Source organism: Indicator indicator, chromosome 22, assembly GCF_027791375.1.
Source record: "Indicator indicator isolate 239-I01 chromosome 22, UM_Iind_1.1, whole genome shotgun sequence".
NCBI classification, from domain to species: Eukaryota; Metazoa; Chordata; class Aves; order Piciformes; family Indicatoridae; genus Indicator; species Indicator indicator.
The window spans coordinates 110382-138105 of NC_072031.1; the positions used below are offsets into that span (position 1 = coordinate 110382).

Here is a 27724-nt window from a genome sequence, read left to right on the forward strand (position 1 = left end):
AGGATGGAGGTCCTGCAGCTCCTGCGCCTGCTCCTCACCACCACCATGCTGGGCCTCTCCCAAACGGTGAACCCCTTTGTGGCCCAGCAGACCCCCCCAGACCCTTGCTACGACGAGAACGGGGCCCCCCGCCGCTGCATCCCCGAGTTTGTCAACGCTGCCTTCGGGAAGGAGGTGCAAGCCTCCAGCACCTGCGGGAAGCCCCCGACGCGGCACTGCGACGCCTCGGACCCCCGCCGCGCCCACCCCCCCGCCTACCTGACCGACCTCAACACCGCCTCCAACATGACCTGCTGGCGCTCCGAGACCCTCCACCACTCGCCCTACAACGTCACCCTCACCCTCTCCCTGGGCAAGAAGTTCGAGGTGGTCTACGTCAGCCTCCAGTTCTGCTCGCCCCGGCCGGAGTCCACCGCCATCCTCAAGTCCATGGACTACGGCAAGACCTGGGTGCCTTACCAGTACTACTCCTCCCAGTGCCGCAAGATCTACGGCAAGCCCAGCAAAGCCACCGTCACCAAGCAGAACGAGCAGGAAGCCCTCTGCACCGACGGCCTCACCGACCTCTACCCTCTGACGGGCGGGCTCATCGCCTTCAGCACCCTCGACGGGCGGCCCTCCGCCCAGGACTTCGACAGCAGCCCCGTGCTGCAGGACTGGGTGACGGCCACCGACATCCGCGTGGTCTTCAGCCGGCCGCACCTCTTCCGTGAGCTGGGCGGCCGGGAGGGCGGCGAGGAGGAGGGAGGCACCGGCTCGACGCCCTATTACTACGCGGTGGGGGAGCTGCAGGTGGGCGGGCGCTGCAAGTGCAATGGCCACGCTGCTCGCTGCCTCCGGGACAAGGAGCAGAAGCTGGTCTGCGACTGCAAGCACAACACCGAGGGGCCCGAGTGCGACCGCTGCAAGCCCTTCCACTACGACCGGCCCTGGCAGCGGGCCAGCGCCCGAGAGGCCAACGAATGCCTGGGTAAGGGGGTTGGGAATGTTTTGGGTTGGTTTTGGTTGGCTGGTTGGTTAGTTGGGGTTTTTTGGGGGATGGGGGGTGGGAGGGTATTTGGGGGTTTTGTTGGTTTGTTTCTTTGTTTTGGTTTTTTCTGTGGCTGAAAACCTAAAATGGGTCTTGGAGGGAAGGAGGAAAGGAGGGATGGGGAGAGGCTGAGGGAGCTGGGGGTGTTTAGCATGGAGAAGAGGAAGCTCAGGGGAAACCTTATTGCTCTCTCCATCTACTAGCCAGGTGGGGGTTGGTCTCTTCTCCCAGGCAAGCAGCACCAGAACAAGAGGACACAGTCTCAAGCTGTGCCAGGGGAAGTTTAGGCTTGATCTTAGAAAGAAGTTCTTCCCAGAAAGAGAGATTGGCCATTGGAATGTGCTGCCCAGGGAGGGGGTGGTGTCGACGCCCCTGGAAGTGTCTTAGAAAAGCCTGTATGAGGCACGTAGTGCCATGGTCTGGTTGATTAGTTGGGGTTAGGTGATTGATTGGACTTGATGATCTTGGAGGTCTTTTCCAAGCTGGTTGATTATGTGAAGCACTGGAGCGTGCTGGTCCTGAGGTGCCAAGGAGCATCCCTCCCACTTGGAGGATTGGGAAAGGCTCAGGCTGCTGCCCTGTCTCTGCTGTGGGTGCCCTACCAAAGGGGCAGTGGTTTGACCCTGAGCCAAAGTGCCCAAAGCCTCTGAACATCACTGGTATCTTCCAGCTGGGCAGCAAATTTTGGTGTGAGATCACAGAATCACAGAATGTCAGAGGTTGGAAGGGACCTCCAGAGATCACCAAGTCCATTCCCCCCTGGCAAAGCAGGATCACCCAGGGTAGTTCACACAGGAATACATCCAGGTGGGTTTTGAAAGTCTCCAGAGAAGGAGACTCTACAACCTCTCTGGGCAGCCTGCTCCAGGGCTCTGTCACCCTCACTGGATGCCTGTGCTGCCATCATTTCCCTTAGGCAGCAAACTAGCTCCCTCTGGCACAGGACTGGCAATCGTGGAGGTCTCCTGTGAGATGTGCTTTGGGGCAGGGAGGAGGCAACAGAACCTGGCTAGGATGAAGGCAGCCCTTGAGATACCCCAATTCACCATGGGTCTGGCATGGTGCTTGGCACGGTGGTTTGAGCTTGTTTGGCCTTGCAAAGTTTTCCATCCTTTGAAAATGTTGTCATTGGAACAAAATGTTGCCAAACCATCCAACTGGCATGTCTTGGCTGTCCTGCTTGCAAGTTTCTGGGGGATTCTGGTGGAGGTTTTTGCCTTTTGTCTTGATTTGGGGTGGGATTGGGAGATGCCAAGAGCCCTGTGCAGTTTTAGGAGAAGGAGGAGCAGACTCTTACTCTCCTGGACCAGAGCCCGGGTCCCAGGAGGTGGCAGGAGGATGGAGACAAGGGAAAGCTGTACCCATTAATCATCCCCTGAAAGGCTCAGAGGATGTGCCAGAGGTCAGAGGGACTTGTTGGTATTAGTGATCAATGTCTTGTTGAGATCCCAGCTGCTGGCTTTAACGCCTCGGTGACACCATGGGTTCCTTCTGAGAGTGGCTGGAAAGGCAGCAGACCCAAAGCAAGCACTGCAGCTGATGCCTTCCAGCACCTCACAGCCTGTGGCAAGCTGTCAGCTCTTTGGGCTCAGAAAGATGAGTTTTGGAGCAAAGAGCAGAAAGCTACCCTTCAGCTCTGCACCTTGCCCATGGCTGCTGCCTCCAGCTGCCCCCAAGTCAGGCAAAGGAGAGCTCCAACTGGAGGAGGACCGTACCCAAGGGCTGGCTCCCCTGTGCTCCCCCCACATCTGCCCCTCCAGTGAGCCCTGCAGCACAGCAGTGCTGGCAGCAGGAGTGGCTCTGCCGGCAGAGAAGGAGTTAAACCAGGGGACCATCATTGCGAGGGAGCATCTGCAGATCCCTCCACCTCATCCATGGCAGGGGGAAGGTCCCACTCTGCAGGGCATCCCTGCCCCCAGCTTCACCACCCTGTGGCCAGCTGGGGCTGTGAAGGTGGTGGAGGGGGAGCAGAGGAGGTAGGGGCACAGCGTGCTCCCTTCAAGCCCCCCCCGCGACAAGTCCCTCTCACAAAGCCCCTTCCCCAGCTGCGTGTGAAAGTTCTGCCCGGTGCTTTGCTCCCCTTCTTTTTCGCTTTCCCCTCTCGGGCTTTGTGCCCTCTCTGAAGGGACCTGAAAGAGCTTCTCCATCAGCCGCCTCCAAAGGGCTTAGCGCCTGAAAGCTGGATTAGCTCCCCCAGCCTTCCTCAGGCTGCCTTTCAACAAAGCCACCTCCCCAGCCAGCACCGACAGCCGCACCAATTAGCACCAATTAAAAGGAGAGGCCGCCCGGGAAGTTCCCTTTGCTCAGCCCCGGGGGCTGCGGGCTTGTGGAATCTGTCCTGCGGCTGGCGATCCCTGATGCCGATGGTGGTGCAGTCACCTGTGGCTGGCGAGGGGGGAGGAGGAGGAGGAGGGCGACTTGATTCAGGAGCTGGGCAGCGCAGTACTGGCTGAGGATCAGGGCTGGGGGCTGTTAGACCTGCTGAGGCTTAACGAAGCCAAGGGCTGGGTCCTGCCTTTGGGTCATAACAACCGCAGGAAGGCTCCAGGCTGGGGGCAGAGTGGCTGCAAAGTGCCCAGCAGAAAAGGCCCTGGGGGTGCCAGGTGACAGCAGCTGAAGAGGAGCCAGGGAGTGCCCAGGTGGGCAAGAAGGGCAGCAGCAGCCTGGCCTGGAGCAGGAATGGTGTGGCAGAAGGAGCAGGGCAGGGATTGTGCTCCTGGAATGGGCACTGGTGGAGCACAGCTTGAGTACTGGGTTCAGTTCTGGGCTCCTCACTGCAAGAAGGACATTGAGGAGCTGGAGCAGGTCCAGAGAAGGGCAACAAAGTTGGGGAAGGGTCTGGAGAACAGGGCTGGGGAGGAGCAGCTGAGGGAGCTGGGGGTGTTGAGCCTGGAGAAGAGGAGGCTGAGGGGAGACCTCATTGCTCTCTACAGCTCCCTGAGAGGAGGCTGGAGCCAGGTAGGGGTTGGGCTCTTGTCCCTTTGCTGCAAGAGTGGTCAGGGATTGGAAGAGGCTGCCCAGGGAGGTGGTGGAGTCCCCATCCCTGGAAGTGTCCCAGAACTGTGTGACCATAGCACTTGGGGCCATGGTTTGGTGTCCATGGTGGGGTTGGGTTTCTGGGTGGACTGGATGCTCTGGGAGGGCTTTTCCAACCCAAACAATTCAATGATCTGTGATTCTATTAAATGGATCTGGGTGGAGCCCTGGGGCTGGCACAGTTTCAGGTTGTGCTGGGGTGTCACCTCTTGGCTCTGTGCTGCCCAGTGCCCTGCATGGGAGTTTGCCCCCCTCCAGTGCATGGGAGTCTTTGCCAGCTGTGGGGACACACTGATAGCCTGTCCCATGTCATGCTGCTGGGACATCCATCGAGACAGCCTGAGACAAGCACAAACTTTTCTTCTGTCACAGGAATTCCTGCCTCTGGCTGGTGCAGGGAAATGCTGAGAGGAAGCAGCCCAGTGGTAACTGAGGTCTGAGGTTGGCATGACCCCACCACAGCTGCCATGGGGTGGCCATGACATATTCATGGGGACATTGCTGAGCTGCAGTGCTGCAGGGATCAGTGTGACTTTGCCAAGCAGGGAGGCTTGGGATTGTCACAGCCAGGATGGCAACAGTGGATTTGCCATGCTGCTGGCTTGGTACAAGGGCATGGTGCCAGCACAGTGCTGCAGGGTGCATGGGTCCATGCCAGGTGGTTAGAGAGTGGTGCCATCAGTCCATGGGCACAGGAGGCTCTCCCAGTATCCCAAAAAAGGCTGTGTCCCCTGTCAGGAATTTGCCCTGCCAACACTGGAATGCTCTGTGTGCCCTCTGACGTGCCCTGCTCCAAAGGAGGGAAAGAGAAGGACAGGGGAGAGAGAGAGACTGTCCCCATTCGGGTGTCCCCAGGGCAGGCTCAGTGAAGGGCAATGCCAGCAGAGTGCTTGGCAGGAGCAGGATGGCCAAATTCCTACACCCGTGCACCCCCCAGGTGATACATCAGGGTGTCACCTAGAATCATAGGGTTGGAAGGGACCTCAAGGATCATTTAGTTCCAACCCCCCTGTTCTCCTCCTTCCTACCACCACTGGTCCACTGGGCTGGTCCCTGCCTGCCCAGGCGGGGCGGCGTGGGGCAGCTCGGTCACCCCTCGGCAAACTGTCCCCACAGCCCCGGCCCCGGGGGAAGCGGATTAGCAGAGGGCAGCCACTGGAAGTAATGGATGCAGTGGCAGGGAATGCGGGAGCTCTTGTTCCCATTGTGGCCGCCGCGGCGGGAGCGCTCCCCAGAGCACCGGCAGAATGCGCAGGGAGCGCTTTGATCCGGGGGCGCTCGGCGGGGAAGGGGCTGCGCGCTCCCGGGAAAGACCTCGCTGGCTGCTGCGCGCTCGGCTCGGTGCTGGGGGGCTCTGGTGACGCAGTTGGGATGCCAAAGCCTGGGAACACTGATCCCTGGAGTGTAATGGGATGTGAGGGGCGTGATCCCATCTGCTTCCCTTGTGTCCTCTGCTGCACCTCGAATCCTGGGGTCAGTCTTGGGCTCCTCACTCCAAGAAGGACATTGAGGAGCTGGAGCAGGTCCAGAGAAGGGCAACAAAGCTAGGGATGGGTCTGGAGAACAAGGCTGGGGAAGAGCAGCCTGGGGACCTGGGGGTGTTCAGTCTGGAGGAGAGGAGATTGAGGGGAGACCTCTGCTGTCTACAGCTCCCTGAGAGGAGGCTGGAGCCAGGTGGGGGTTGTGCTCTTCTCCCTAGTCTCAGGTGCTAGAAGGAAAGGCCATTGCCTGAAGTTGTGCCAGGGCAGGGTTAGGTTGGAGAGGAGACAAAATGTCTTTGCTGCAAGAGTGGTCAGGGACTGGAAGAGGCTGCCCAGGGAGGTGGTGGAGTCACCACCCCTGGAGGTGTCCCAGAACCCTGTGGCCATGGCACTTGGGGCTGTGGTTTGGTGTCCATGGTGGGGTTGGGTTGCTGGTTAGACTGGATGCTCTGGGAGGGCTTTTCCAACCCAAACAGTTCTATCATTCTATAACTCCTGTTCATGTTTCTTTCTTTTTCTATCTCATTACTTCCAATGGAAAAATTATCTCAGGAATTTCCCAGTGAGCTGCCCCAGGCTATTTTACTCCAGAGAGCAAGATGGATCCCTGCTGCTGGTGGTCTTTGGCAGTAGCATCTGCAGCCCTACCCCTTCCTTTACTGCAGCTCCCATAGCAGGGTACCCCTCACCATCTCCCCCAAGAATGTGTTGGAAACCAGCAGGTTGCCAGCATCACTGGCCACAGCCCTTCCCCATGGAGAGCAGGGCTGGGTTCAGGGTGGGTGATGTCTTTTGCAGGTGGACAAGTGGGCAGCATCCCCCTGCCTGGACATCTTCTCCCCATGGGGTGCATTATCCCAGTGCATCTGGGCTGTAGGGGGGAGGCAGTCACAGTGGGGGAGGAGATGAACACTGATTGAGCATCCTGAGTCCTGCTGCCCCTGGGATGAGGCTGGAGTGGCTCAGCTTTGCCCCTCACAGCCCTGTTCTCAGCTCACAGCACCTCATGGAGGACTCTCTGCTTCTGCTGCTTCTCCTGTTGTTTAGAGGCAGAGGTACAAGCCCCTGCCTCTGTCTAGGGGACACCTTCCCATGATGGAGGGTTGATGTGGACAAGAGTGAAGCTAAGATGAAGGCCACTGAGGTGCTGAGGGGACTGGAACATCTCTCACATGAGAAGAGGCTGAGAGCTGGGGCTGGTTAGCCTGGAGAAGAGAAGGCTGAGGGGGGTTCTAAGGGGTTGGTGTCAGAAGGCTGGGGCCAGACTCTTCTCAGCAGTCCCCAGTGACAGGACAGGAGGCAATGAGCACAAACCTGACCACAGGAAGTTCCATCTAAACATGAGGAGGAACTTCTGTACTGTGAGGGTGGCAGAGCCTTGGAGCAGGCTGCCCAGAGAGGTGGTGGAGTCTCCATCTCTATAGATTTTCAAGGCCCACCTGGATGTGTTCCTGTGTGACCTGCCCTGGGTGCTCCTGCTTTGGCCAGGGGGCTTGGATTGGATGATCTCCAGAGGTCCCTTCCACCCCCTAGCATTCTGTGATTCTGTGAAGGGGCTTTTCTGGCTTCAGTTCCCTTTCTTGGGGTGGAGGTGCAGCCCCATCCTGCCCCACCATCCTGCCTGAGCTCTCCTCCAGCCAAGGCAGGGGCGTAGCTCCAGTCTGATGTGGGTTGGCAGCAGCAGCAGCTCTAGGGTTTCACTGAGCCAGCTGCCTCCCCTCCCCTTCCCTTCCCTAATTATTCCCAGGGAAGTTTTAGGGGTGGGGAGCCCCCACTCCTGCCCCCCTCCAGCTCCATCTCCTGCCACATGTGTGCCCCAGTGCATGGTGCTGCCCATCCTGTGCCAGGTCCCTGCCCCAAGCCCCCTTCGTGCCATCTCTCCAGGCTCCTCCATCTACAGCATCCCAGAGGAGAAGCGGTTGTGGGGTTGGCCAAGGCCTGGGCAGGGGTTCAAACCCCATCAAGAAAAAGGGCCAGAAGGTTGCTCCATTGCAAGGTGTGGGTGTTTAATTAGTCTATTATTGGAAATGATTAGATCTTGTGATTGTTTAATTGATCATATGATTGTTTAATGGGGCAGGCTGCAGAGGAGCGGAAGCGAGCCCCCACCTAATTAGCCCCAAACTGTGCAATTAAATGCTTATTAATACCCCCCAAACAGCAGGGAACATTCAAGCCTTTAATTAGTGATTAACGGGAGACAGACAGAGCCTGCAAGCCAGGAACACTGCAAGCATTGAGCTGGGCCGGGGGGGGCCTGTCTGCCCCCATTAGTGCTGGGTGGCTGCGCCGGGAGGGCACGGGGACGATCATGCCTGCTGCTGTGACCCCAGCCAGGAGCAGGGGACAGCCACCTGCCCCAGCGTGCTCATGCCCAGCCAGGTCCCCCCTGCGTTGCCTGAGCAGGATTGCTCCACAGTCCCAGCTTGGCTCCTGCTGAGATAGCAGCAATTTGTTGAGCAACAACTGACAGTGGGCACCGTGGCTGCCTGTGGGCAGAGAGGACGATCAGAGAGTCATAGAATGGTCCAGGCTGGAAAGGACCTCCAAAGGTCATCCAGTCTGACATCCTCCACCAGATCAGGTTGCCCAGAGCCCTGTCCAGCCTCACCTTGAATATCTCCAGGGATGGAGCCTCAACCACCTCCCTGGGCAACCTGTCATAGTGTTCCACAACTCTCATGGTGCAGAACTTGTTCCTCACATCCAATCTCAATCTGCTCTGCTCTAGCTTGAAGCCATTGCCCCTGGGCCTGTCCCTGCAGGCCTTTGCACACAGTCTCTCTGCAGCCTTCTTGTAGCCCCTTCAGGTACTGGAAGGTTGCTATTATGGAACAAAGCTGGAAGTGGGGAGATTCAGGCTCGACATAAGGAAGAAGTTCTTCCCCATGAGAGTGGTGAGAGCCTGGAATGGGTTGCCCAGGGAAGTGGTGGAAGCCTCATCCCTGGAGGTGTTTAAGGCCAGGCTGGATGAGGCTCTAGACAACCTGATCTAGTGTGGTGTCCCTGCCCATGGCAGAGGGGTTGGAACTGGATGATCCTTGTGATCCCTTCCAACCCTGACTGATTCTGTGATTAGGTCTCCCCAGAGCCTTCTGTTCTCTAGGCTGAACACCCCCAGGTCCCTCAGCTGTCCTGTAGCAAAGGTGCTCCAACTCCCTGATCATTTTTGTGGCCCTCCTCTGGACCTATTCCATCATATCCATGTCTTTCTTGTATTGAGAGCTCCAGACCTGGATGCAGTACTCCAGGTGATGTCTGACCAGAGTGGAGCAAAGTGGCAGAATCACCTCTCTGGATCCGCTTGGTGCTGGGAAACAAGAGCAAGGTTTTTTCCCCAAAAGGTGGCCTCTGGAAGGATTTGTGGCAGGTTCCCAGGGACAGGAGGCCCCATGATGAGGACATGGCAGCCAGGAGGTCCCCAGCCCACAGCAGGGCTGGTGATGCTGTGCCCTGGCCAGTTACTCTTTCACCAATTAAACTGGAGGCAGAGAGGGACGTGCCAAGAGCAGCGAATCATTCACCTGACCTTTCTCCTCCGTTGCCCACCCACCTCCCCTCTGGGCTGCCATCCCCTCTCCTTGCCCACAGGATGCCAGGGACTCATGGGGGGCAGCCCCAAGCACTCTCAGTGGGACAGCAAAGCTGCCTTTTGGGGTCACCCCACTGGCATTTGCTGATACCAGGGAATACTGAGGCCACTCAACTGCTCTCCTTTGCTCAGTTACACACAATTGCCTGAGCTCAGTGACATGAACCACCCTGGCTGGTCCCTGTCCCATTATCTGGTGAGTGAAAGAGCAGCCTGGATCTCAGGGTTCCTCACTGCCTATGTCCTGGCTCCAGCAAAGCCTGGCTGAGCTTTGGCATGCCTGCCACACCAGTGTCCCTTTCACAGCAGTACCCTGGGCTGCCAGGGACCATGGGCAGTATTTCACAGAATCCCAGCAGGGTAGGGGTTGGAAGGGACCTCTGGAGCTCCCCCAGCCCAAGCCCTGCTCCAGCAGGGCACCCACAGCACAATGCCCAGGAGCTCAATGCCCAGGGGGGGTTGGAAGCTCTCCACACAAGGACACTCCACAACCTCTCTGGCCAGCCTGCTCCAGCCCTCCAGCACCCTCACACCAAACAACTTTCTCCTCCTGCTCACATCCAACCTCCTGCCTGCCACTTTGTGCCCCTTGCCCCTTGTGCTGGCCCTGGGCACCACTGAGCAGAGTCTGGCCCCAGCCTCTTGCCCCCTACCCACAGCTCCTTTAGCTCTTGCTGAGCATTGCTCAGCTGCCCTCTGGGGCTGCTCTTCTGCAGGCTCTCAGCCCCAGGGCTCTCAGCCTTTGCTCCTCACAGAGCTGCTCCAGTCTGCATTTGCTGTTCTCCCTGCAAGGTGCCACATCCCAGTTCTGAGCTCTGTGTCACAATTTACTTCCACAGTCCCTGTTTTTCACCAGCAGTAGGGGAAAAAAAATGACCAAAACAGTCATTCAAAGGGCAGAAGTCCCCAGAAGCAGCTCCCACCACCCTGGGGGTTGTTTTGATGCCTGCCTTGTGATTTTTTACATTAGGCTCATACACAGGGGAGCTTGGGAGGGGGATGGAAGGGGGGAGTGGAGAAATGTTTGAGCACGTGGTGCCAGCACCAACCTTTCACTCACCTGCTTCACAGTCACAGATTGCATGGGGTGGGAAGAGACCCTCAAAGCTCATCTTGTCCAACCCCCCCCTGCACTCAGCAGGGACACCTCCAACTAGAGCAGGTTGCCCATGGCCACGTGGAGTCTGATCTTGAATGTCTCCATGGATGGGGCCTGAACCACTTCTCCGGGCAGCCTGTTCCAGTGTCTCCCTACCCTCATTGTGCAGAGCTTCCTCCTGATGTCCAACCTAAATCTGCCCTGCTCCAGTTTCAAACCATTGCCTCTCGTCTTAGCACTCCAACCCCTTCTAAACAGTCCCTCCCCAGCACCCTTCAGGCACTGGAAGGTTGCTCTAAGGTCTCCCTGGAGCCTTCTCTTCTCCAGGCTGAACAGCCCCAACTCTCTCAGCCTACTCCAAGGCTCCACAAGGGCTCCTTTGGGGGGCTGGGGTCTGCCCTGGCTTTCTTCCCTCCACATCCCCAAGGCCCCAGCGGTGGGGTGGGCGAGGGCAGGTTTGATCTGCGTGGGCTGAGGCTGCTGCCAAGGGGAGGCAACTTCACCAGCTGCCAAGCCAGGCCCCCAGCACTTACATCTGGGCTGACACCTTAATGAATTTCACAGCACGCCTGGAAAAACTCTCACCCAGGCTCAGTGCAAGGGCTGGGGAGGGGGCCGGGCTGGGGAGCCAGAGGAAATCTTGTTCCCATTATCCCTGTGCCAGAGCCCTCAGCAGCAGCAGCCTTGGCTCTGCCTTTTCATCTCCCACACGTGGAGTCTGGTGGGGGCTGCCTGGGTCCCAGGGCTGGTGAGAGAACTGGGTGTGCCCTGGGCTCATGGGGGCACATAGGGCTGTGTGGGCACCAGAGGGGTGGGGTGAGGGGGAGGCAGGCTGTGTGTGCACACCCCTGAGTGGTTGTGAACCTGCAGGCTCCCAGGTGTGACCATGGAGTCATGGTCACAGACTGGATTGGGTTGGGAGGGACCTTAAAGACCATCCAGTTCCAAGCCCCTGCTATGGGCAGGGACACCTCACACTAGCCCAAGTTGCCCAGGGCCTCATCCAAGCTGGCCTTGAACACCTCCAGGGAGGGGACAGCCACAACCTCCCTGGGCAACCTGTTCCAGTGTCTCCCCACCCTCATTGTGGAGAACATCCTCCTCATGTCCAACTACCTTGCTCTAGTTTCAACCCATTGCCCCTCATCCTATCCCCAGAGGCCCACCAGAGGCACATCTGTGTGCACCTCATGGTGAGTGCATGGATGTTTGCTGTGCACATAGAACCACACAACTGTGGAGGTTGGAAGAGACCTCAAGCCCAAGCACTCCCCCAGAGCTCACAACCCCCCCGCTGCTGCTGAGCCACTGCCACTGCACCACGTCCCTCAGCACCACCTCCAGGGCTGGGGACCCCACCACCCTCCCTGGGCAGCCTGTTGCACACACCTGTGTGCAGCTGGCATGGTGTGTGGATGTTGAGGTGCCCCTCTGTGTGTGATCATGCTCAGCTGCACACATGAGCTCCTGAGTGTGCCCAAGCACCTTTGTGCCCTCTCACAGCAGGGTGTGTGTGTACCCCTCTCCTCTCTGGGCATCTTTGTGGGTGTGCATGGGGTAGAATCTTAGATAGAAGGAGTCTGGGGGCTGTGTGGTTGAGGCTGAGGCTACCAGCCTGCAGGGCCAACGCTGTCACATCCCTGGCACAGGGCAGGAGGTCCTGCTGCAAAGCCAGCTGCTGGGGAAGGGACAGGGGTGCCAACAGGGCTGCAGGTGCCCAGCTGATGTTGCCAACCCCCTGCCTCCCCCCTCTGTCCCACACTTGTCTGCCTTCAGCTGAGCAGTGCCCTGTCTCTACATGTGCCCTTTCTCCTCTGCCCCAATCTCCTGGCACCAGCACCTTGGGCCAGTGGATGCTGCACATCTGGATGGCACACTGGGGCCAGCCATGGCCTGGTGAGGCCACATCTGGAATATTGTGTCCAGTTCTGGTCCCCTCAGGTCAAGAAGAACCTCAGGGAACTACTTGAGAGGGTCCAGCACAGAGCCATGAAAATGATAAAGGGAGTGGAAGATCTTCCTTATGAGGAGAGCCTGAAGGAGCTGAGGGCTCTGTAGCTTGGAGGAGTCTGAGAGGTGACCTCATTCCTCTTGATAAAGATGTGCAGGGTCAGTGCCAGGAGGCTGGAGCCAGGCTCTGCTGGGTGATGCCCAATGCCAGCACAAGGAGCAGTGGTGGAAATTGAGGCATAGGAAGTTCCATGGAAACAGAAGGGAACATTTCGCCACTGTGAGGGTGACAGAACCCTGGACAGGCTGCCCAGGGGGGTTGTGGAATGTCCCTCTCTGGAGATATTCAAAATGTGCCTGGATGTGTTCCTGTGTGACCTGCCCTGGGTGATCCTGCTCTGACAGGGGGTTGGACTGGATGATCTCTGGAGGTCCCTTCTGACCCCTAACATTCTGTGATTCTCTGATTCTCTGATTCCAAGATTCTGATTCTCTAATCCTGAGATCCTCTGATTCTGAGATTCTGTGATTCTGAGATTCTCTGATTCTGTGATTCTCTGATTCTGAGATTATCTGATTCTGAGATTCTGGGGTCCTCTGATTCTCTAATTCTCTGATTTTGTGATTCTCTGATTCTCTGATTCTGAGATTCTGATTCTGTAATTCTGAGATTCTCTGATTCTGAGATTCTCTGATTCTGTGATTCTGAGATTCTGATATTCTGATTCTCTGATTCTGAGATTCACTGATTCTATGGTTCTGAGATCTGATTCTCTAATTCTGAGATTCTGTGATTCTGAGATTCTGTGATTCTCTAATTCTCTGATTGTGAGATTCTGATTCTGTAATTCTGAGATTCTCTGATTCTGAGATTCTCTGATTCTCTGATTCTGAGATTCTCTGATTCTATGATTCTGAGATTCTGATTCTCTAATTCTGAGATTCTATGATTCTGAGATTCTGATTCTCTAATTCTGAGATTCTGTGATTCTGAGATTCTGTGATTCTCTAATTCTCTGATTGTGAGATTCTGATTCTGTAATTCTGAGATTCTCTGATTCTGAGATTCTCTGATTCTCTGATTCTGAGATTCTCTGATTCTATGATTCTGAGATTCTGATTCTCTAATTCTGAGATTCTGTGATTCTGAGATTCTGTGATTCTCTAATTCTCTGATTCTGAGATTCTGATTCTCTAATTCTGAGATTCTGTGATTCTGAGGTTCTCTGATTCTTTACCTCTCTGCTTGTCTGATTCCGTGACGCCCTGCATTGCAGCAGCGGAGGGCAGTGGGGCAGCTGCAGCCCCCCCCAGCTCCTCACCTCCGTGCCTCATCTTCCCTTGCAGCCTGCAACTGCAACCTGCACGCGCGGCGGTGCCGCTTCAACATGGAGCTGTACAAGCTGTCGGGGCGCCGGAGCGGCGGCGTCTGCCTCAACTGCCGCCACAACACCGCCGGCAGGCACTGCCACTACTGCAAGGAGGGCTTCTACCGCGACCTCAGCAAGGCCATCACCGACCGCAAGGCCTGCAAAGGTGAGCTGCAGCCTCCCCCCCTGCCCAGCACTGCAGCCTCCCCCCCTGCCCAGCACTGCAGCCTCCCCCCCTGCCCAGCCCTGCAGCCTCTCCCCCTGCCCAGCACTGCAGCCTCTCCCCCTGCCCAGCACTGCAGCCTCTCCCCCTGCCCAGCACTGCAGCCTCCCCCCCTGCCCAGCACTGCAGCCTCTCCCCCTGCCCAGCACTGCAGCATCCCCCCTGCCCAGCACTGCAGCCTCTCCCCCTGCCCAGCCCTGCAGCCTCTCCCCCTGCCCAGCACTGCAGCCTCTCCCCCTGCCCAGCCCTGCAGCCTCTCCCCCTGCCCAGCACTGCAGGCTCTCCATTGCTCAGCACTGCAGCTTCTCCATTACCCAGCACTGCAGGCTCTCCATTACCCAGCACCTGTGGCAGAGACTCTCTGCACCTCCTCAGTCTCCCCTCCCATCCCTGGGGATGTCCCTCCATGCTTCTTGGAGCCCAGCTGCTCCCTCTGGCAGCTCTAGGTCACCTCCAGCCTCCATCAACTACCACCCTAAGGGCATCAGGCAGAGATGTGGCTTTGAGCTCAGCATCTCTTTTAGGCATGGGGAAGAGAGTGGGCAGAGGAATCAGAGAATGGTCTGGGTTGGAAGGGACCTCCAAAGCTCATCCAGTCCAACCCCCTCTGCACTTAGCAGGGACATCCTCTACTGGAGCAGCCCCAGCCAGGAGCAGGGGACAGCCACCTGCCCCAGCGTGCTCAAGCCCAGCCAGGTCCCTCCTGCGTTGCCTGAGCAGGATTGCTCCACAGTCCCAGCTTGACTCCTGCTGAGATAGCAGCAATTTGTTGAGCAACAACTGACAGAGGGCACTGTCACTGCCTGCAGGCAGAGGACAATCAGAGAGTCATAGAATGGTCCAGGCTGAAAACGGACCTCCAAAGATCATCCAGTCCAACCCCCTCTACTAGGGACATCTTCCACCAGATCAGGTTGCCCAGAGCCCTGTCCAGCCTCACCTTGAATATCTCCAGGGATGGAGCCTCAACCACCTCCCTGGGCAACCTGTTGCAGTGTTCCACCACCCTCAAAGTGAAGAATTTGTTCCTCACATCCAATCTCAATCTGCTCTGCTCTAGTTTGAAGCCATTGCCCCTGGTTCTGTCTCTGCAGGCCTTTGCAAACAGGCTCTCTCCATCCTTCTTGTAGCCCCTTCACACACTGGCAGGCTGCTATTAGCTCTTCCCAGAGCCTCCTCTTTTCCAGGATGAACAACCCCAGCTCCCTCAGCCTGACAGGGACAGAGCTCAGGCTGCTGCCTGGGAGCAAGGCAGTACCCAGGCAGTGGGGGAGAGGCAGTTGTTGCTCCCCTCTGGGAGGCTGAGGGCTGTCAGTGCCTGATCCTGGGATGTCTATCTGTCCCAGGAGGATCCTGCTGTGGCTGCAGTTCTGGTCTCCACAGTTGGTGTTTGGAGAGATGCTGGGCAGGTGCTGGAGAAGGCACAGGACTAAACATGCTAGAAAGCTGTCACTGGTGTTGGCTGGGCCATAGACATACTTGGAAGAGTTCAACCTGCTTCACCCAATGGCCCGTGGTGGTTTCCCTGCCCTCCCTCCAGATGCTGCTGGGGTTTTCCATCTCCCTGCTGTGGAAGAGGACCCCATGGTGTATGTTTTAGCTATGGGGTGGCTCTGGGGACCTGTTTTGGGGACCTGTGGCTCCCAGTGCCTGCAGACTGGGTTGCTTGTCTCTGAGCTGGCCAGGAGCCATGCTGGCTCCAAGCCATCAAGCTGCAGCTTGACCTTGGAACGTCCCCAGCCTGTGCTAGGTGTCATGGGACCTGCACCTCTCTCCCTCCTCTAGCTCCTGGCTAAGCCTGTCTGGTTTCTCATCTCTCTGCCTGCTCAGCCTCCTGTGTAGAGCCTCAAACCAGCACTTTCACCAAAGAAGCTGAGATAAGAAAACACTTTGCCCATCCTCAAGGACTGGCAGGATTCAGGCTGAAACGCTGGAGCAGGCAGGAGGTTGCCCACAGCTCCTCTGAGGCTGGGAATTCATGGAAGGGATCACAGCATCCTGGTGCCTGTGGTGTATTGCTCAGCCCCATGGGCACTGAGCACTGCTGCTGCCAGGATGTGATGCTAGCAGGTTTATGTAGGGCCTACAGGAACTGCTGCAGCTGGTTTTGGACCATTTCAACAAGGACAGAGCCCTGCACCTGGGGAGGAACAACCCCATGCCCCAGTACAGAGGAGGGATTGACCTACTGGAAAGCAGCTCCATGGAGAAGGACCTTGAAATCCTGGTGGACAAGAAGCTCCCCTTGAGCCAGCAATGTGCCCTCATGGCCAAGAAAGCCAATGGCAACCTCAGAAGAGTGTGGCCAGCAGGGCAAGGGAGGTTCTCCTCTCCCTGTACTGTACCCTGGTGAGACCACATCTGGAGTATTTTGTCCAGTTCTGGGCTCCCCAGTTCAAGAGGGACAGGGAACTACTGGAGGGGGTGCAATGGAGGCTATGAGGATGCTGAAGGGATTGGAACAGCTGTGTGAGGAGGAAAGGCTGAGAGCCCTGGGGCTGGTTAGCCTGGAGAGGAGAAGGCTGGGAGGGGATCTGATCAATGTCTATAAATATCTGAGGGGTGGGCAGCAAGAAGAAGGTGCTAGAAGAAGGTCCTCTGATAGAACAAGAGGCAATGGACACAAAGGGGAACCCAGGAGGGTTTGGTGTGAGGGTGCTGGTGTGAGGGTGTGAGGGTGCTGGAGGCCTGGAGCAGGCTGTGTAGATGTGGTGCTGAGGGCCATGGGTTAGGGATGGACTTGGTAGTGTTGGGTTAATGGTTGGACTCAAAGATCTTGTAAGTCTTTTCTAGCCTAAACAGTTCTATGATTAAGGTGATGGAAAGCATCTCAGATTCAAGGTAGCTCCTCTGGAAGGGCTGGGGTGGGCAGGGCAGAGCATCCTGGGGTACCCAGGAGGTGGTGGGACAGGATGAGGGCTGATGCTGGAGGAACCCCAGCAAGCCATGCCCAGGCTGTGGCAGGCCAGAGGAGCAGGGTGCTGCAGCAGGTCCTCCCTGGCAGACAAACAGCCCTCCCCTGCCTGTCCCTGTGCCAAGCCCTGGGCAGGTCTCTGCCAGCCTGGCCCAGGGGTGCTGCTTCTGGAGGGCTGCCAGGGTTTGCCCATGGCTTGGAGATGCTGCAGAGGCTGATCCCCACCAGATGAACATAGGCACCAGGGTTGTACCCCACTGTGGGGCATATGTTGAGAAGGATCTGGCAGTGAAGGAGCTGCCCAGGATCTTGGGAGCCAGCTCCTGGCACTGCCCCAGGGACCAGAGTTATTAATGAAATCCCTTCTGCTTCTCTGGCTGCCCCTCCCCCAGGGAAGCAGGGAGTGTTTCCATCCCTTTCTTGTGAATCCAGAGGTGGATCCATTGGGATTGAGAGCTTCTTAGAGCAGGACCAGCACTACGAGCCTGCCTGCCTGGTGCCATGAATAGGAGCTGTTGCTGTCAGAGAGATCCAAGAATACATGGAGGTGTAGCATGGAAATCCCCAAATCCATGGAGATGTGACTTGGAAATCCATGAATCCATGGAGATGTGGCATGGAAATCCATGAATCCATGGAGATGTGGCATGGAAATCTATGAATCCATGGAGATGTGACATGGAAATCCATGAATCCATGGAGATGTGACATGGAAATCTATGAATCCATGGAGATGTGACATGGAAATCCATGAATCCATGGAGATGTGACATGGAAATCCAGGTGTGGGTTGGGCTCTGCTCCCCAGTTTCAGGTGATAGGAGAGGAAATGGCCTGGAATTGTTCCAGGGGAGGGTTAGGTTGGAGATGAGGCAAAATGTCTTTGCTGCAGGAGTGGTCAGGGACTGGAAGAGGCTGCCCAGGGAGGTGGTGGAGTCCCCATCCCTGGAGATGTTCCAGAACCTTGGGGTCATGGCACTTGGGGCTGTGGTTTGGTGTCCAAGGTGGGGTTGGGTTGCTGGCTGGACTGGATGCTCTGGGAAGGCTTTTCCAACCCAAGCAGTTCTATGATTCTATGATCTCCTGCTGGCAGCTGAGCTGAGCCCTTGGCTGGTGAGCAGGGAGGTGAGCTCTGCCCTGCAGCCACACACCCCCCAGCAGCCAGCATGACCATGGGATGGTGTGAGCTGGAAAAGCTGGGAGGGTGGGAAAGGCAGAACCTGCAGGCTTCAGTCAGTGGTGGTGACTGAGAGGTCCCAGCAAGGGTGGCCATGAAGGGCTCCCTGCAGTTTCAGCAGAGCTGGAAGCCCTGAGGTGTCTGCAGTGAAAAGTGGTGAAGCAGCAGCAGCTGAGCCTTAAGATGCACAAAGCCCTCACCACGAGGTGCCAGACACTTCCTGGCAAGCATCACTCCAGGAGCTAAGCTCCAAGCTCCTGACCTCATCCACCATGCAAGCCCTGCAGGCCAGGTTCTGGCAGCTGCTGGGTTGTGAGTGGCAGGGCTCAGGGCATGGCAGCAAGCACAGAGCGGTGCTGTGCCCCCAGCACTGGCATGGAGCCCCCCAGCCAGACCCCCTCTGAGGGTCACCTCAGGATGCTGCAGCTGGGGTCACTGCTCTGAAGCAGCTGCAAAGTCCCAGAAGGTGGTGGTTGAGGGGGGGAGGGTGGTCAGCCAGGCAGAGCTGCAGTGCTGTGCTTGGGGATCATCCAGAGCTGGCCAAATACAGGACCAGGGCTGCCAGCTCTCATCCTTGGCTTCAAGCCTAGAAAATGGACTCAAGGTGTGCCAGGGGAACCTTAGGTTGGACATGAGGAACTCTTTCTTCCCCAAGAGAACTGGACCAGGCTGCCCTGAGCAGTGGTTGGAGTCCCCATCCCTGGAGGGGTTTAAAAGCTGCCAGGGCTGGACCATGCCTTGACCTCAGGACATTTGGGGACCTGTAGGGCTGGACCATGCCATCACCTCAGGACATTTGGGGATCTGCCAGGCTGGACCATGCCTTGACCTCAGGACATTTGGGGACCTGTAGGGCTGGACCATGCCTTGATCTCAGGCCCTTTGGGTATCTGCTAGGGCTGGAGTATGCCATGACCTCAGGACCTTTGGAGATCTGCTAGGGCTAGACCATGCCATCACCTCAGGACCTTTGGGGATCTGCTAGGGCTGGACCATGCCATCACCTCAGGACCTTTGGGGATCTGCTAGGGCTGGACCATGCCATCACCTCAGGACCTTTGGGGATCTGCTAGGGCTAGACCATGCCATCACCTCAGGACCTTTGGGGATCTGCTAGGGCTGGACCATGCCATCACCTCAGGACCTTTGGGGATCTGCTAGGGCTAGACCATGCCATCACCTCAGGACCTTTGGGGATCTGCTAGGGCTGGACCATGCCATCACCTCAGGACCTTTGGGGATCTGCTAGGGCTAGACCATGCCATCACCTCAGGACCTTTGGGGATCTGCTAGGGCTGGACCATGCCGTCACCTCAGGACCTTTGGGGATCTGCTAGGGCTAGACCATGCCATCACCTCAGGACCTTTGGGGATCTGCTAGGGCTGGACCATGCCATCACCTCAGGACCTTTGGGGATCTGCGAGGGCTGGACCACGCCATGACCTCAGGTTTGGGGGTCTGTGCTGACCTGAGGCCAGGTGTTTGCAGGAGAGCCAGGCCTTGCTGGCTGCCCTGGCAGGCAACAAGGCTGCTACGGCTGAAGAAAGCCTTCATGTTCCTGCCAGCCCTACGTCATGCCAAGGCTCCCTTTGCTGGCTGCCATTTGTTATCACAGCTGAGCCCCCAAAAGACCCTTGTCAGAAAGATGTCCACTTGCAGGCCCAGGCAGGATCTGATAAGGATGCAGCATCTGGTCCCCATTAGGGGCTGGCTGCTCGGGTTGCCGGCGGCGCAGGAGGGGCTGGGGGAGCAGTGCTGCAGTGCTGCCACCACAGCCAGCTGGGGAGGATTAGGGAAAGGATAACATCAGGGGGCTGCAGGGGCACGTGGGGCTAGGGGGGTGTTTGTGTTTTGCCTTGGAATCACGTTTGGCTCTCACGCTGATGGAGGCCAAGATAACCTCCTCCAGCTCATGGCCAGGCTGGCCCCAGGCAGGCAGATGGGGAAGGTCCTCTCCTGAGGGAGCATCTCCTTCCCACAGCCCTCCTTCTCACATGCAATCTGTCCATCATCCATGGAGAGTTTTGAGGGGTCTGTCTTGAGGATGGAGACCCAACTGATTCACCCCAGCTAAGGCTTTCCCTGTGGGGGTGCTGTGGTGGAAAGCCATCCTTTGACTGCAGGAGGCAGGATGAGGCTCCTGAGCTTGGGAAGTACCAGGAAGATCCACTTCATGCCATCCTGAAACCAAACCAAGGCTGAAGTTTGGTAAAGGTTCAGTGTTGATTCAGCTCTGTGGATTGGAGAGCTCAGAGGTGGGGAGCAAGTGGAGAGAATGCCTTTTGCTGCTCACAGAATCACAGAAAGTCAGGGGCTGGAAGGGCCCTCGAGAGCTCATCCAGTCCAACCCCCCTGCCAGAGCAGGAGCACCCAGAGCAGGTCACACAGGAACACATCCAGGCAGGTCTTGAGTATCTCCAGAGAGGGAGACTCCACACCCTCCCTGGGCAGCCTGTTGCAGCCTTCTGTCACCTTCACAGTGTTTCCATGGAACTTCCTATGCCTCGAATTCCACCCTTGCCCCTTGTGCTGGCATTGGGCATCACCCAGCAGAGCCTGGCTCCAGCCTCTGGGCACTCACCCTGCACATCTTTATCAACATGAATGAGGTCACCTCTCAGGCTCCTCTTCTCCAAACTGAAGAGCCTCAGCTCCCTCAGGCTCTCCTCATAAGGAAGATGTTCCACTTCCCTTCATTTTCATGGCTCTGGACTCTTTCAAGCAGTTCTATGAGGTCCTTCTTGACCTGAGGGGCCCAGAACTGGACACAGTTCAGGTCAGGGAAGAGCAGACCTGGACAAGTATCCATCTGCATTGTGTCCCTGCAGTGCCCTCAGTCCCACCCTGGCCATGAAGAACAGTTTCCATGCTCCCATATGAGCCCCACTCCCTTTCCTTGTGCAGGACAAGGCTGGCAGTAGGCAGGGGGCTGCCAGTGGAAATGCTCTCCCTGCCTGCCCACGTGCCACGTGTCCCCAGAGCCAGCTGCCTGCCAAGCAGGCAGGAAGAAACTGTTCCACTGCTGGCCAGACCCTCAGTGCCAGCTGGCAGCTGGTGCCTGTGTGAGCTGTGAAGTCTCCAGGGGCTCATCTTGAGCATCCCCATGCCCTGGCCAAGCCCTTTGTCCGCTCACCCTCCTGCCTGTGCCGCTCCTGGGGCCATCCTCTGCCCCCATGGCTCGTGGCGGTGCCAGCCCCAGCAGCTGCTGAGAAGAACCCAGCTCCTCCTCACCCCTCCAGGGGGGGCAATGGGGTCCAGGTTGGGATTTGTGCTGGGCACCACCTCAGGTAACCTTTTTCCCCTCTCTCTCTCACACAGCCTGTGACTGCCACCCTGTTGGGGCAGCTGGCAAGACCTGCAACCAGACGACAGGGCAGTGCCCGTGCAAGGACGGCGTCACCGGCCTCACCTGCAACCGCTGTGCCAAGGGCTACCAGCAGAGCCGCTCCCCAGTGGCCCCCTGCATCAGTGAGTGCCCTGCCCCATGCCCACCCATCCCCTTTGGCACCAGGGGATGATCTCCTTGGGCTGCCTTCTGCTGGGAGGGAGCCTGAGCCAAGAGGTGCCCATCCACGTGGCTGTGCTCGGGGCAGCAGTCGAGGCTGCTGGGGTGGTTGGGTGACCTTTCGGGGGGGGCACCCATGCTTTGCCCCATACAGCCCAGGAGGCTCTGGAAGAGCCCTGGGTTGGTGTTTCCAGCTGGCTGGAACAGCTCTGCTGGCTGCTGCTGCATCAAGGTGCCCTCCTCACCCAGCAGAGCCCTGAGCCTGGCCAGCTCTGGGGCAAGGCCAGCCCCTGTGGTTAGCACAGAACCAGGGTGGTTGTGGCAGGGAGTTCAAGCCAGGCAGCAAAGGGGCAGCTTGCTGCCCTGCAGGACTTACTGTTGCTACTGGGGTGGTGGCAGTGGGAGTGAACTGGTGACTCCTCTCCCTCTGTTGTTCCCCAGGTTTGGGGTTAAGATGGAATTTCCCCCAGGGTTTTGTTGCCAGAAGTTCCAGGAGAGTGCTGCTCTTGCTGACCCTTCTCCCTGTGCAGCCCGGAGTGTGCATGCATGAAGCATCCTTCATCTGCCCACCCCTGGGGCACCTGTGCCCTGCAGCACTGGATGAGGGCTCTCAGGGGTGGCAGCATCCCAGCCTGCCTCAATTTGCTGAGCACAGTTTGGGCACAGAATCCCAGAATGGTTTGGGCTGGAAGGGACCTTCAAGATCATCCAGTTGCAACCCCCTGCTATGGGCAGGGACACCTCCCACCTGCCCAGGTTGCTCAAGGCCTCATCCAGCCTGGCCTTGAACACCTCCAGGGAGGGGGACATCCACAGCCTGCCTGGGCAACCTGTGCCAGTGTCTCCCCACCCTCACTGCAAAGAATTTCTTCCTAGTCTCTGGGTCTCTTTAATGTCCTGTGATGTCCAGGTCAGACCCATCTCATTCATCCGTCTTTGCAAGCTGCTGGAGGGGAGCAGCAGGGCAAGGGGTAACAGGCACAAACCTGACCCATCAGAAGTTCCATCTAAACATGAGAAGGAACTTCTTTAATTGAAGGGTCCCAGAGCCCTGGAACAGGCTGCCTAGAGAGGTGATGGAGTCTCCATCTCTGGAGACATTCCAGACCCACCTGGACAGGTTGCTGTGTGACCTTCTTTAGGTAAACCTTCCTTGGCAGGGGAGTTGGGCTGGATGATCTCCAGAGGTTCTTTCCAACCCATAATGTTCTGTGACCCACAACATCCCCTGGGCACCTGGCTTCCAGAGGGCTTTAATTCAAGTGTGTCCCCCCCCCCGAGCTGGGAACCCCTTTCCTTAAGAGCTCTTCTCCCTCTCTCTTCCAGAGATCCCTGCCATCAACCCCACCTCCCTCATCACCAGCACCGAGGCACCTGCAGGTAAGTGCTTGGTGTCCTGGCCCAAGCCCACAGCCCCAGTCCTGCCCCCAGAGGTCCCATCCCACCTCCCACAGCCCCAGCAGCCTGGGGGGAAGGGCTGAGCCCTGCCACACCCTGGGGCAAGATGATTCATGGCAAAAAAATAAGTTTTGGCAGAGAGCTTCGGTGAACTGAGAGTTGGCACCCTGGGTGCTCCTGGAAAGGGACTGATGAAGCCTGAGGAGGCTTTCTGAGGGAAGGGCTTTCTCCAGCCCCTCTGAGGGATGCAGCCTGCCAGGGGCTCACCAGGGTGGTGGGGCACAGTACCTATGGCTGGGTGGGTACTTGGGGGCAAGATCTTTTTCATCTCCTTTTATTGCTGCCAGCACAAGAGGTTTCTTCTCAGTGCCTTTTACCTCCAAGTAGAAGTGCCAGGGTGGTGGGGTCCTGCCAGGTGCCAGCTGCAGGCAGCCCCTGTACCAGCCTACCCATGGGACATGGGTGACAAGGGCTCACTCCATGCATGTCCAGAGGAGTGTCTGAGTCTGAGCCTCTTGGCCCAGCAGCTGCAGGCTGATAGGACCATGAGGTGATGGCACCATGGGAAGGTCAATGCTACTGCTGCTGTCACCCAGCTGGAGAGTGGGGCAGCTCTAATGCCAGGCTGCAGGCTTTGCATGGGCCAGGGAGGTGTTCCTGCTGCTGTCCTGGGAGCTCCCTGAGCCACCTCAGCTTCTCCAGGCTTCAGAGGGTTGTGTCTCCTCAGGTGCAGCAGGTTTGGCCACGCTCCTGCAGGAGCTCAGCTGGGGCTGGGCACTGATGGCTGCAGGGGTAGAGTCCCTCTTCCAGCCTGACCATGGCTGTCAGGACCCCACCGAGGTGCCCACAGCTCTCAGCCTGGCACCACACATGCTGATAGAAGCCTCACAGTGCTGTGCTGGCCCCTGGACCCTGTGCCACTGTGCTCAGCCCTCCACAGTGCTGCTCAACCCTCCACAGTGCCCTCCCAGCAGATGCCAGGGCAGATAGGACACTTTGCATCTCCTCCCCAACCACCCCTCTTCCATCAGCCACCCTCTGCCATCTCATCTACCTGCCTGGCATCTCTGTGTCCTGCATGGTGGCCACCAGAGGTGGGAGCAGATGGTGCTGCTGCTGGGCCAGCTCCTCAGAAGCATGCAGGGCTGGAGGGGGCTGGAGCAGAGCTGTTCTCTCCCCGCTCTCCTTCCACAGCCCCAGCAGCACTGTAGGGAACCTGTTCCTGGCCATCCCACTCTGTTCCTCTGTAGGACCCTGGCTTGGGTCACAACAACCCCAGGAAGGCTCCAGGCTGGGGGCAGAGTGGCTGGAAAGTGCCCAGCAAAAAAGGCCCTGGGGGTGCTGGGTGCCAGCAGCTGAAGAGGAGCCAGGGTTAGGGTTAGGGTTAGGGTTAGGTGCTGCCTGCACCCTCCTCTGCTGCTTGCACTCTGCCTGTACCCTGCCTGTACCCCTCCTCACTGGCTGCACCCTGCCTGCTGCTTGCACCCCTCTCCTCTGGGAACTCTCCAGGTTCTCCCACACTCTCAGATGGGTCTCAGCACCCCAGTGCCTCCCAGCCCAGGAAGCCTCCCAGCCTGTTCTTCTCCCCCCCCCCCCCCATTTGCCCACCTCCCTCCCTGCTCTGGCAGCAGGTGCTGGGCTGCGGGAACAGGGGGACATTGTTTGGGGCAGCTGTGCTCAGGTGCTGGCCTTCCCCCACCCCTCCCCATCCTCCTCCTCCCTGCTGGAGTCCTGTCTCCAGGTGCAGCCAGGCTTTTTGCTGGTGCTGCCATCACTCTGCCCAGCTTTCTGCTGCCTCTCTGACCCTCCCCAGACTTTGAGGTCCAGCTTTGATCTTTCTGCTCCAACAGCCTGCTCCGAGCCAACTGGCTTGGCAGGGAAACGTCCCGGGCCCACTTCTCATCATTTTTATTATGTTTATTATCTTCCAATATTTTCCACTCAGTAAGAAAGTGGAGCCTGAGCTGGCTGGCAGCCCTAGCACCCACCTGGCCCCTTCCTCAGCACCCACCCCCACCCAGCAGTGGAGGTCACAAATTCAGAGGCTCAAAGGAAGGGAAGTGCTTTGAGGTACTACCCAAGTTTCTGACATGAATTGAGCAGAAATTGATTTTACATCTGAAGAATGTCCCTCAGCTCCAAGTCAAGGTTAGAAAGATCCCAAAACTGCTCCCAAACTGTTAATTCCCAGTCTTATTTTCTGGCTGGTTTTATTCACACAGCAGGATGAAGCAGTGCCTGGAATGGAGCTGTAGCATGTCCCAGGGGTGCAGCAGTGCCTGGGATGGGGCTGTAACATGTCCCAGGGGTGCAGCAGTGCCTGGGATGGGGCTGTAGCATGTCCCAGAGGTCCAGTGGGGGGAAGCAGTGGGTGGGGAGCACCTTCAGCCCCGTGGCCATGCACTTTCAGTGCACCCAACACCAGCCACCCCTCGCAGGGGACCCCATGCCCCTCAGCAGCCACCACGGCAGTGCAAGGGGACAGGGCAGGGACAGGGCAGCTGTGCCAGCCCCAGCAGAGGGGCAGCATGGTGGGGGCTGAGCTGGGAGTCAGGGCGCACCCCCCTGTGCCAGGAATTAGCTGCGTGCTGCGATGATAAATGTGGAACATGTGGCGCCGAGCGCCTGACACAAAGGAGCTGGGGCAAAAGGGACAACGGCAGAGCCCAGGGCGAGCTTCTGCTCCTGGGCTTCTTCCTTCCCTCCTTTCTCCTCCTCCCCTTGGCACAGGGCGCTGTTATCCCCCCTGCCTGGGGTTCCCCACCCCCGGTGGCTGTTTTGGGCAAGCCACAAACAAAGACAAGTTGAGGGGCTGCTGGCTCGGGGCCGGGACGCGGGGCCAAGGCGGAGAGAACCTGCGAGAGGCAGAGAAAAGAAGAAAGATGGGCTTAGGAAGAAAAAAAAAAAAACCAACAAAACATGCCATTGGAAAGAGACAAATTGAGATGTTCAAAGGAGGATGGCAGGGGGGAAGAAAAGAGGAGAAGGAGGCTGCTTCGGGCGATTGTTGGGATCAAAGTCTTCGGGGAGAAGGAAGGAGGCATTCCCTGCCCTCCCTCTGCTTGAGATGCAAATCTAGGGGCTTTAGAAATGCACAGAATAAAGCCTCCGTGAGGACAGGAGATGTGCCTGGAGCTGGGGGACGGCAGGGAGGGATGCTGCTGGGCTGCAGGACAGCCTGGTGGCCTCCCCAGCCGTTCTGGAGCAGCCTGTGCAGGGAGCGTTCAGGCAGCAGGAGTGGTCCGGTGGTGCAGAGCCTCTCCCCTCACCCACTGCTTCCCCTGGCCTGAGACCCCTTCCCCACTTTTGGGACATGGGTGAGGTGCAGGTCTCTGGAGGGGCTGCCCCATGAGGATACAGCCCAGCAGCCTGGCCCCTGAGGCCTAAGTTGTTGCCCCTGAGGCTCCTGACCCCCTTGGTCTAGGTTCAGGCTTTGGGTCTCCTTCCAGTGGGACTGCTGGTGGGGTTGGTGGGGGTTGTCTCTTTCCCAGGTCACCAGGTTTGCAGGGCCACAGCTCTTCTGGTCATGTTCCTTGGCCATGGCCCCTGCTTGTTCTCCACGGTGGCCACCATCATCTCACCTCTTTCTCCTGTCTACTCCCAGAGGAGAATCCCTTGGCTCCCTCTCCTGCCTCAGTATTGATTTCTCCATCACCATCAGCACAGGAGGTGCTACTCCATGTCTGCTTGATGGGCCCAAAGCCACTTAGTTTCTCTTCCTAGCTGGTGTGGTGTCAGTGTTCAGGGTGGGATTTGAGCCCTCAGCCCCTGTGAGCTTTCAGAGGGGGTGCTGGACCCCAGCAGTAGCCCAGGCCCTGGCTCAGGACCCTTCTGGAGGGTGCTGGGATGTGGAGTACCCACCACCCTCTGCCAGGCTGGGTCTTGCTGCTGTCACCTCCATCCTGTTCCCTCCTCCCTCGTGGTGGGATGGGACCTTGTGTGCTTCAAGGCCCTCAGTGCTCAACCCTCTGTTCTTCCTCTGCAGACTGTGACTCCTACTGCAAGCCAGCTAAGGGCAACTACAAGATTAACATGAAGAAGTACTGCAAGAAGGACTATGGTAAGGACCTCATCCTCCCTGGGCTGCACTGGGCTTTGCTAGCTGCAGGCTGGCCATGGGTGGGGGGAGAGGCTGCTGCTGGTCTCTTCTCACAGGTAATTAGTGATAGAACAAGAGAGAATGGCCTCAAGCTGCCACTGGGTAGGTTTAGACTGGACAGGAGGAAAAATGTTTTCAGAGCAAGAGTTGTCAGGCACTGGAATGTGCTGCCCAGGGAGGTGGTAGAGTCACCAAGCTGGATGTGTTTAAAGGTGGTTTGGATGTGGTACTTGGGGATATGGTCTAGGGGGGACCCTTGTAGAATAGGGTTCTGGGTTGGACTTGGTGACCCTGAGGGTCTTTTCCAACCTGAATGTTTCTGTGATTCTGGGATGCAGATGTCCCAGGGAATGAGGAGCACCCAGCATGGAAGAGGGGTCCCCATACCAGCCCTCCCAAAGCAGCAATGTGAAAGGCAGGTGGGGCTGCAGGGGACAGGCAGTTCCTGTTGTCAAAGCTTCCTCTGGAGAGCAAGGCAGACCCCACCACCATGCCTCCCCTCTTTTTTTCCCCCCCTCAGTGGTCCAGGTGAACATCTTGGAGATGGAGACAGTGGCCAACTGGGCCAAGTTCACCATCAACGTCCTCTCCGTCTACAAGTGCCGCGATGAGCGGGTCAAGCGTGGAGACAACTTCCTGTGGATCCACCTGAAGGACCTGTCCTGCAAGTGCCCCAAGATCCAGATCAGCAAGAAGTACCTGGTGATGGGGATGAGTGAGAACTCCACGGACCGGCCGGGACTGATGGCCGACAAGAACAGCCTGGTGATCCAGTGGAGGGACGCCTGGACACGCCGCCTGCGGAAACTGCAGCGGCGCGAGAAGAAGGGCAAGTGCCTGAAGCCCTGA

The 27724-nt window shown here is 57.8% G+C and overlaps 1 protein-coding gene across 1 annotated transcript; it reads left to right on the forward strand.

The window, feature by feature from the left end:
- On the forward strand, nucleotides 1–27724 carry NTN3 (netrin 3). Its single transcript, XM_054391074.1, has 6 exons — nucleotides 1–970; nucleotides 13536–13724; nucleotides 21192–21341; nucleotides 22705–22758; nucleotides 26762–26836; nucleotides 27396–27724. The coding sequence occupies exons 1-6, from the start codon at nucleotides 4–6 to the stop codon at nucleotides 27722–27724; spliced, it is 1764 nt and encodes a 587-aa protein (XP_054247049.1). The 5' UTR covers nucleotides 1–3.

Excerpts from the sequence above, each read along its gene's own strand:
- NTN3 (XM_054391074.1), top strand. The coding sequence starts at position 4 with ATGGAGGTCCTGCAGCTCCTGCGCCTGCTCCTCACCACCACCATGCTG. Across the intron at positions 971-13,535 it reads AGAGGCCAACGAATGCCTGG|CCTGCAACTGCAACCTGCAC; the intron begins GTAAGGGGGTTG and ends CTTCCCTTGCAG. Across the intron at positions 13,725-21,191 it reads CGACCGCAAGGCCTGCAAAG|CCTGTGACTGCCACCCTGTT; the intron begins GTGAGCTGCAGC and ends TCTCTCACACAG.